The sequence below is a fragment of the Hippocampus comes genome, unplaced genomic scaffold, assembly GCF_001891065.2.
Source record: "Hippocampus comes isolate QL1 unplaced genomic scaffold, H_comes_QL1_v1.1 scaffold126, whole genome shotgun sequence".
Classification (NCBI taxonomy): domain Eukaryota; kingdom Metazoa; phylum Chordata; class Actinopteri; order Syngnathiformes; family Syngnathidae; genus Hippocampus; species Hippocampus comes.
The window spans coordinates 292,735-302,023 of NW_017805409.1; the positions used below are offsets into that span (position 1 = coordinate 292,735).

Here is a 9,289-nt window from a genome sequence, read left to right on the forward strand (position 1 = left end):
CAACATTAGCAGCAGCATTCCTGTATGAAAATCAGTTGTTCAGTTCAAGTGACTTAATTTGTCCAGCAGAGAGCAGCATTGTTTTCGAATAAAATGTCAGGCAACATTAGATAAATACAGGAATAACATTAGCAGCAGCATTCCTGTATGAAAATCAGTTTGTGCATTTATTTAAAATGCTTAATGTCCAGTTTAAGGTCCATGTACTAATACTCTTTTTTCCCCAGCAGGACAATTTAGCGCACAAGTAGAATGACTGCAGTGCAATTGTATAGGAACTGTCTGACTAGGAATGTATTTTTCCACTACTGGTGCCAAACATATGCAGTTAAACCTTAGGAGTGGACTACTGTCCTGCACTAGTAAACCAAACAGGCCCAATGAATAGGGAGGTGTCAAGCGCGAGGCAGGGAGTTGCGCACTAGTAACCTCCTGGACCCAAAATGCCCTCCACTTGTAATCTTGCGAGGTATGTCCTCCGCTGTCATTTGTTTGCTCTTTACACTGTTGACCAAATCAATAGGGCCTATGCTTGACCCACTAAATTGTTAAAAACGGGAAAACTGAAAAGCTCAAAGAAGCTTAATGATTCATTCATGTTTGTCTTTGTCATCTGTTGAACTTTTCACTAACGAATCGCAACTGAGAAACAGCAATATTATTAGTTAGTTTTTTTTAAACTTTGTGTTTATGAAGCCAAATTTGTAATTCCTTACTCAGTAAATTACCCTTTTAAAACGGTTTAATTTTATCCGGAAACGGAAGGGTTAAAACGAAAAGCGGCAGGCAGGTGTCAAGTACGGAGAGACAGGAAATCATCAAGGACGGTCTCGCAAAATAAAATAAAACATAGTTCTCCGGCCACTATAATTCTTGCGAATCTAACTTTAGCTAGAGTTGTAGTTTGATGATGCTTGGTCCCTAGAATATTTTCTCACCCCCCGCCAAGCACACTCCACCCCCTTAGATTGACGCCCATCATGAGGAGAACAGATAATGTCCTAAAATTCTGACACCGCTGTCTTTATTCTGAAGGGTCAGCTCAAGCAACGTTAGGCAAGTAAGGCGAACTTGACGAGTGGTTCAAAGCCGCAACATCGCTGCCTGCTACCTACCGCCACCTCCTCTGAGGATCCTTTTAAGGAGAAGACGTTCGATTGCATCACAATTACAACACATTTGACGACTTTTCATTAGGGCTTCGCTGTGTCTATTTGGTGTCAAGTGAGAGAAGGTGACAAGCCAGCGGCCGCTTGGTGCAATCCGCCGGACGGACGCTCTTAACGCCGCGATGGTGCGTTTCTATTTTGCTTTTTGACGCCGCAGCGAGGACAAACGGGCTGGTGTTCTTATTTGGTGGTTTATTTCCAGCCTGATATTTACTATGATTCATCCGCCGATGTCGTAGCTGGCGGGGCAATGCACCACGACGGCGAGCGATTATCTGCAGGTGGATGGCCAACCTGACGCAAAGCCTCTGCAAAATCAACAGCTCAGAACCGCCGCCGGACATTTTTAAAGCCGAATCATGCTTCCAGGCGTAGGCGTGTTCGGCACCAGCCTGACCGCCAGGGTGATCATCCCCTTATTGAAAAATGAGGGATTCGCCGTCAAAGCCCTTTGGGGCCGCACGCAGGAAGAGGCAGAGGAGCTGGCCAAGGAGATGGACGTCCCGTTTTACACCAACCGGATCGACGACGTGCTGCTGCACCAGGACGTGGATCTGGTTTGCATCAACCTGCCTCCGCCTCTGACGCGGCAGATCGCAGTCAAAACCCTGGGTGAGTGGCCGGGAGGGGATGGTGAGGGGCGGGCGGGATGCTGCTGCCGCGGCTGCACCTGCTGCTCGGGGCTTGCCTGATGCCCCCACCCGCCGCAGCAGCAGCATCAGTCAGTGTGCTTGACTCGAAAGGTGTGGCTGGGGAGAAGGCTTGACATACGCTTGGAACCGTCCGACAGTGTGTTGACATGCCTCAGCAGAAGAATGTCAACTAACATCCACAGAAGAACTTGGCCCACTAATATAAGTATGCAAGTGTGAAAGCAGCTTATTCATTCAGGAATGTTGTGCTGCTCTTGTGCTGTATTGATATTTAGGTAGATGTCAAATTTTAGTTGAAGGTTTTGGTGTTTAAATACCGGATACAATGTTACATTCTCTTTTGTGAGTTAGTTTTATACTAAATGTCACCTGGGAGGGACAAATAATCAGCAATTTGTTGTCAAACAGGTTGGACGGTATGTATTTTTCGGTACTAGTTAACATTTTCTTTAGTTAACATGTCTGGAATGGTTTCCATTCAGGATGGACACGCACTTCAAAACTTTCTAATCATTTTAGATAGAACAACAAATATATGAAGCATTTTTTCCCCTCTCCCCAGTCGCTGTCTTTGTCACAATATTTTTCTTCTGTAAGCAAACCAGTTGAGATGGCATCAACAGCGCAGTTGCATTCACACTGGAAAGATGCAGTTGGTATAGAAGCAACAAAAAAATTGCCTCCAGAAATGTAGTCGGTAATTGATTGTCACTATATAGAGGCCGGTAATGTGGTAGATGTGAATGCTGAATACGTCCCACATTTTACATGCGGCATCCTTTCGACATTTTGTATTTTCTTCTGCTGTGTGTGTGTGTTTGTGTGTGCATGTGTCTTACAATACGAATGGCACCCATTAAATGGATCTTGTGACTGCAGCCATTGTGAAAATTACCAAGCGCTTTTAAATCAGATGACTGTGCTTGGACACACGCATGCAGTCAGGCATGTGATTTGGATGTCAACTGCTAGTCATGTTGGCCGCGTAATTTGGAAATTCAATTTAGTCATTTTGCGGGAGCTTGGGAGTGATCCAAGTTTCTCAAAAAAAAAAAAACCTTCTGCTTTGGCGCTTGGTGCATTCCCACACTGTAGTCTTGTTGACTTGAGTTAAACACTTGGGAGTGCCAACATCAGGGACTGGACCAGCGTACAATAGGCCACCGTATCCTGTTGCTCGACCTGTGTCAATATCTACAGTGCATTAAATCACAGGCTGGCTAGACGAACATCTGCTCATGCCAACACGACATAAAATGTGATTTATTGTGTGTCTTTATGGGGGTTCTTGTGTCAAGTTGCTGATATCGCTGTTGCACAAACTTGCTGATCATGAGCAAGATTATCGGTCACGTCCCAGTGTGCTTGAGTCACAAAATGTGTATAGCTGCTTGTCAATGGCCATTCTTTTCCTCCCCTTCCTCCCTGCTCATTTCCTCGTTGATTTTTTTTTTTTTTTTTTTTGTGCGAGCACTGCCCATTCCTTCCCCACCACCTTTCCTCCTCAGCCCCCACCCTCCCCTCACCCATTACAATGGCTAGCCTATGTCCAACCCCATTTACATTTTGTAGGATAACAAATTCATATCAGCGTTTGCCTATGTAGCAATGACACTTTGCTGCAATGAACAGTCGTCCTTGTCCAGCTCGAATTTTTATCCACTCCAAAATAATAAACACACTGGCAACAAAAGTGAGGGCACCCCTCAGTGAAAAGTCAGATGTGTGTATCCACCAAATTACTAACTGCCTCACTCGTCTTTTGTCTTTGACATGGGCATTTTTGCACCGTCCGCATTGGACTCTGTTATTCGCGTGACAATCTACAAAGAACATCTGGGAAAGGAGAGGTCACTGTTATTTGTGTTCGAGCTTGACCTCAAGATGTTTAATTGTTGAGGTCTTCCTTGTATGAGTCATCCAAACATGCCTTTGTGGACCATCACTTTGTGCACTCCTGAAAGAAGAAAAGTGACCTCCCACAAAATGAAAAATCATTTCCCTCCAGTAATTGGCAAACACGTTTTTTATGATGTAATACCAATATCCTCGCAAATATATAAATTGCCTTCCATCTCTTAAATGCACAACGCCCACAGAGAGCGCAGGCCATGACACCGACTGAAGCAGACTCACTTCCTGTTGCGTGTGTGATTGTGACATGTGGCCGATGCACGTGTGTGTGTGTGTGATCTGATTCCTGCGACATCGGAATTTGAACTCTGTATACAGAGACTTCCACCAGCAACTTGCTCCTTGCAAGTCCGAGCAAAATCTAGGCCCATGTCGTGTATGTACAGTATTTCAGGGCAACCAGAGATGATGTCATTTAGGTTGGTAGTTTCAGAGAAGGTCGCCGACGTGTTCCACGTGTTGTTCAGGTTCTACTAGGCCGGGTTAGTCCTTTCGACAAACCGGTCAATCTCGTTGAGCGACGTCTCTCCTCCCATTGGGATTTCTTTTGCTTTTTATTCTACCGCCTCACTACTATGACATTCCAGGGGCGTCTTATGTCACTCAGGCTTTCCGGGCGTGTTTGAAGATTGACCGTAGAATGCCTTCCCTTTACTCTGCATGTTGGGAATTCTTAAATGAGAGCATGTTAGCACTTCCGTCATTTTCTGCCAGTGTGAGCTATGTGTGCTTCCAGAGATGTGGACTTTTGGAATTCGATTGGGAAACAATCTTTGTAACGATATGAATATAAAATGGTACCTCAATTTAGAAATGTAATTTGTTCCGTGACCAATGTTGAAATGCAATTTACTCCCCATCAAGTCAAAATTCCCCATTGAAATGAACTCAAATGTCGTTAATCTTTGCCGGCACTCCGGGTGTGTGCGTGCATGCGTGCAGGAATTAGAACAGCTCATACGATCACCCCACTGGGGTCACAAATTCTGATGAAACCTAATCTACGCTGTTAACATTAGTATTTCTCTTCTCTTCAAGCACACATGAGCAATAAACCCGTTCATTACATTTCAGGGGCTTTTGTCAGCTAAAATTAGAAGGGGAAGAAAAAGCTTTTGTCGCTATTTCCTGGTTCATGAATGATGACATACGATGTTACAAATGGGCAAACATCACCCACTATGATGCCCCTTAACAGGAAAAAACAAAAACAGGAGATTAAGTTGATCCTTTGCACTATAAAAAGTGTACACAGAGGAATATATTCGTGTTGTTATGTATGTGTGAGTCAAACGCAGGTGCGAATCTGAGTACTGAAGTGTAACTGCAAAAAGAAGTTTCAGGTGCTATTTCTGCCGTTTCGATATTGTAGGCTGAAGGAGGAAGTAGCGAAGCCTCTCAGTACCACGCGCGGCGGTGAGCAACAGGCATGGAAATCTGACACTTTTCCATCGCAGTCGATCCACAGCATCATAACTTGTTTGCAAAAAGTACAGTATTGTGTAATCCAGTACGTTCTGCAGTCATGCGAGGCTAAATTTAGATATTTTGTGAATGGTTAAAGACTGCTCAGTGAAGCCGCCGCCAAGTTGTAGAGTGACGACAGTTTGGTGATTCAAAATGTGTCCGTCAGGTTACTCATAATGAATGCGGTCATACGTCAGGGGCAGAGAGCACTTCCGCTAACCTTTCTAAATGATACACGCGTGATTCACATCACCGTCAGCGGTCCAAATAACCGCTCCGTTGAGTGAGTGCATTTGTTCCCGATCTCCTAAGAAAAAGGTATTTGGAGAGCCATGTTTTCTTTGGAGTGACAAGACAACATTGTAACTTTTTGAAAGGCCTGCGGCTTGTTCAATCTGGCATAAAAGTACGCAGCATTTGATAATAAATAAATAACCCCCCCCCCCCCAACAATCAAATGTGGTGGTAGCGAACAGCTAAATTGTTTATTTACAGTATCCTCTCGCAGACACCTGCTGCGAAGACTACCCAAAGAGCTATTTATAATCCGGCCGCAAAGGGCAAGTAGGTGTCATCATACGTACGTGTCCTGACTCCTGACTGCAGATGGTGTTGCGCAATCACAGTTCGGACCAGTGATGAGGTCTTTGGGAGAAAACAAAGCGAGTAAATTCATACCAAAACATCCGGTGTGACCTCTAATATTGTCTACAAATGAAAAGAAAATCCAGGCAATAGTGTGTGTGTTTTTTTTTTACACCAATACATTCAATACGCTTCCAAGGATTTCAAATTGTTTATTTTGGACAGATTGTTTTTAAATTTTCAATTTTCATGTATCATGACTCTCCCCCACACACCGAATTGTCTTTGTAGATGGAATTTGCTCCGCCTGCCTTTGGCTTACATTTATCAGTCATTTCAATTTGGCGGGGGGTCAAACCTAACCAGGAAACTGTCTCAGATAGCTGGCTGTAGTAAGCTGCTATAAGTTTCTCACTGGCTCGTGTTCATGTTCTCCGAGCCGTCTATTTTCATGCTAATGGCTGCTCTGGGAGAGTAGTCGCGAAAGAGCCCCAGAGACGGAGAAAATGATGATGGAGTGACAACGAAGAGCAAAGCGGAGAAAGCTTTGGCTTCCTGTGAAATTGCTTTTGTCTGTTTGATGAATGGCTGAGCAGGGGACGCTCTTTCAGGCAGCCTGACAAGTGAGCATTCTTGTATTAAGGAGAAAACCTCCCGATCACCGCCCCCTCTCGTTGCTGCCTTCCTCTACCGCGGACCTGCTCACAGGAAATGTTGATTATGGTGGTGAACTTGGGGCTTTTTTGGTTGAGGGATCTCGTTGTGCGACTAAATACTGACTTTAACGGTCCAACAAGGAGAGTGTTTTGGTTTTTTATATCGAACCACACGATTTGTAGTTCATAGTCTGATGACAGAACACCAAACAGCTAAGCTGACTCGAGTTGCCCTGAACTTATTTGTGATTGTTACATTTTTCCCACACGCTTTAAACACATTTATTGACCATTTAAGGGTATAGTTATACACCAAAATGGTCAACCAAATGATGTAATTTTAGCTAACAAAAGTCTGCTAGCTGAATGCTAATATATAATGCAAAAAGCCATTCACGGGTTAGATTAGGAAAAAAAAATGCACTTTAGTAACAGACACAAACGTAATACAACAATATTCACATTCTTTTCCAGTATTGTCTCTGCTCTATAGGAATTACCTGCGTTTAGTTGGGGACCTTTTCTGCCATATCCTGAAGTATGCCGCTTCTGTTCCAGGAGACCGCAATGTAATGCACACTGTGGTTCTAAACGCAAGGTGCGCTACTCTAAATTCAGATTTGCCCATTAGGCGCTTAAAAACCCATTAAACAGTCATCACTTCAAAATCTGTGACACAGCAGAAAAGCGAATAATGAAGTGGAATGTTTCACGGGGAACACATTATTCCCAAGGCAAATCTGCTGTGTCAGAACGAGGCACAGATGTCCTTCATGATCCAGCATTCAAGAATCGGCTTGCTTGTGATTATTTTTTATTTATTTATTTTTTTTAATTGGCCGCATGGGACAAGAAGGACAACATGACAATCCAAGTAGGGAGGCAGTCGGATCCTTTCTCTTTCTTTCAGGCTGATACTGATTGAGGTCACATTGCGAAATTTCAGGTTTTAGGAAATTGTATCTGGACCCATTCATTTCCTGTTCCGTTGGGTAAATGTTGTGCTCTATCCGATGAAAATTGTCTCATTCAATAGAGCTTTTTCCAGTGAAGATGGAGAGGAGTGACAGATTAATTTTGCTGGACAATTCTTATCTTTTTCCGGCTTCCTCATGCTTGACTCAAGCTTTGGTGTGGCTCTGTCTGGCCGTGAATAAATTCCAGCTGCCTGCCATGAGTCAAGCACACAGTCACTGTCCAGACTTCTATTGTGTAAGCTCAGAAAAAAACAACAACAATAATCAGAAACATCTGAACCAAAAAGTCAAGTGGTATTATTATTTGGCAGTTTGGCTTGAAGTGATAATATCGTGGTTTCGTGCGGTCATTTCTTACAATTAGAGGAGCCCAAAACAAACCCAGCCGCTGGGGGGCAGTGCCCTCCCCTGGGGGTGCACTGTTCCCCAGTGCCGGTCCCAAGCCCGGAGAAATGGGGAGGGTTGCGTCAGGAATGGCATCCGGCGTAAAACTTTTGCCAAGACGACCATGCGAGTTGGTAGGACGGTTTACAGGGGCGGATGGAAATTACTGACTCGCTGTGGCGACCCCTGAATAGGGACGTGCCGAAAGGAGAAGAAGAAGAGGAGCCCAAAACAACCCCCCAAAAATATGATCATGCTTTTTTTTTTTTTTTTTTTTGGGTGCGTATACTGCAAACAATATATGCAGCCCTACCCAGTGGCACGATGCTATCCTGTCTTACTTGTCTTCTTTTTCCTCTTATAGATGGTTGATGGAGGTTTTCAGGGGGTTTCATCACCATGACAACAGTCCAGATTTAACCAAGCAGCAAGCAATGTGTGCTCTACGCTTTGCAAAAGTTCACCCGTGTCAGACAGATACGAACTTCACACCACGCTATTTCGGACAGGCTTCATGGTGAAGATGTCACGCAGCTGCCCAAGGATGTTCATGCTTATTAGTTTACCGTCAGGAGTAATGCTGGCTTGTCATCTTGAATTGCCGTGTCACATTGGGTCTGATGCGGATAATTTCATGTTCAATTCATTCCGTTTGTCTCGCGAGGAACACCTCGGAACAGAAAGAAACTCAATGGCATTTGGTTGCACATGTGAAAAATATAAACATGTATTACAACTGCCTTGCATCTTAACAATATTCCAAATTGCATTTGGAATTTCTTCCTTCGTTATTTCCCAACTGCAGCGTCGTGTCATTAAATCGAAAGTGATTCTGCTCTGCTGGACTCATTGACTTTACTGACAATGTACAGTCTCTGACCTCAACCACGGAATATGTAATAATTGGCTAACTGGGGCTGTGTATTGATAATTCCATGGCACTGTCTCTGGTGCTGAAGTCGAAGATGGAATAGTCAAAGCGAGATTTTTTTTTTCTACACATGCATTATGAGCAACACATTCTGAAAATCAAAGACACAAGTGCCCCACATGGTTTGTATTTAAAAAAATGGATAAGGATGAAATCTTTCATCTTAGCATTGTTTTGTGGTTATCATTCAACTTGTAATCCAAGCTCATTGAAAATCATTCCTTCTCATCTAATACTGTCAACATGCTCATTTGATTCGGATGACGACGATCATAACATGGAGCCGTGCTAGTTTCATTTCACTGGTGTATGTCGAAGGCTTAAGAGTGCAAGTGTGCCGATTAGGCTGCAGTGCAGAATGTGTGTGTCTGTGTGAGAGTGATGAGAAAGGAGGACCTGCAGCCCGGCAGTTAATGAAACCCCCAGTTCGAGTCTGATAACACGTTTCTAGGGCAACCAGATTGTTCACTTTTTACTTTTTTTTTCATGACTATTCACCACTGTCCTCCACCCTGCTCCCCCCCCCCCCCCCACCCACAAAAAAAAAAAGTAA

The 9,289-nt window shown here is 43.9% G+C and overlaps 1 protein-coding gene across 2 annotated transcripts in view; it reads left to right on the forward strand.

Moving 5' to 3' along the window:
* Nucleotides 1-1,064: 1,064 nt before the first annotated feature.
* The window catches only part of gfod1 (glucose-fructose oxidoreductase domain containing 1), a 16,121-nt gene continuing 7,896 nt past the window's right edge, over nt 1,065-9,289 (forward strand). Inside the window, exons 1-2 of one of the 2 annotated variants that reach the window (XM_019873790.1) lie at nt 1,065-1,294; nt 1,372-1,781. In XM_019873790.1, coding sequence (XP_019729349.1) covers nt 1,529-1,781 — 253 coding nt within the window. In that variant the 5' untranslated portion in view covers nt 1,065-1,294; nt 1,372-1,528. The remainder of the gene's footprint in view (nt 1,295-1,371; nt 1,782-9,289) is intronic. The other variant, XM_019873792.1, reaches the window with a different exon arrangement.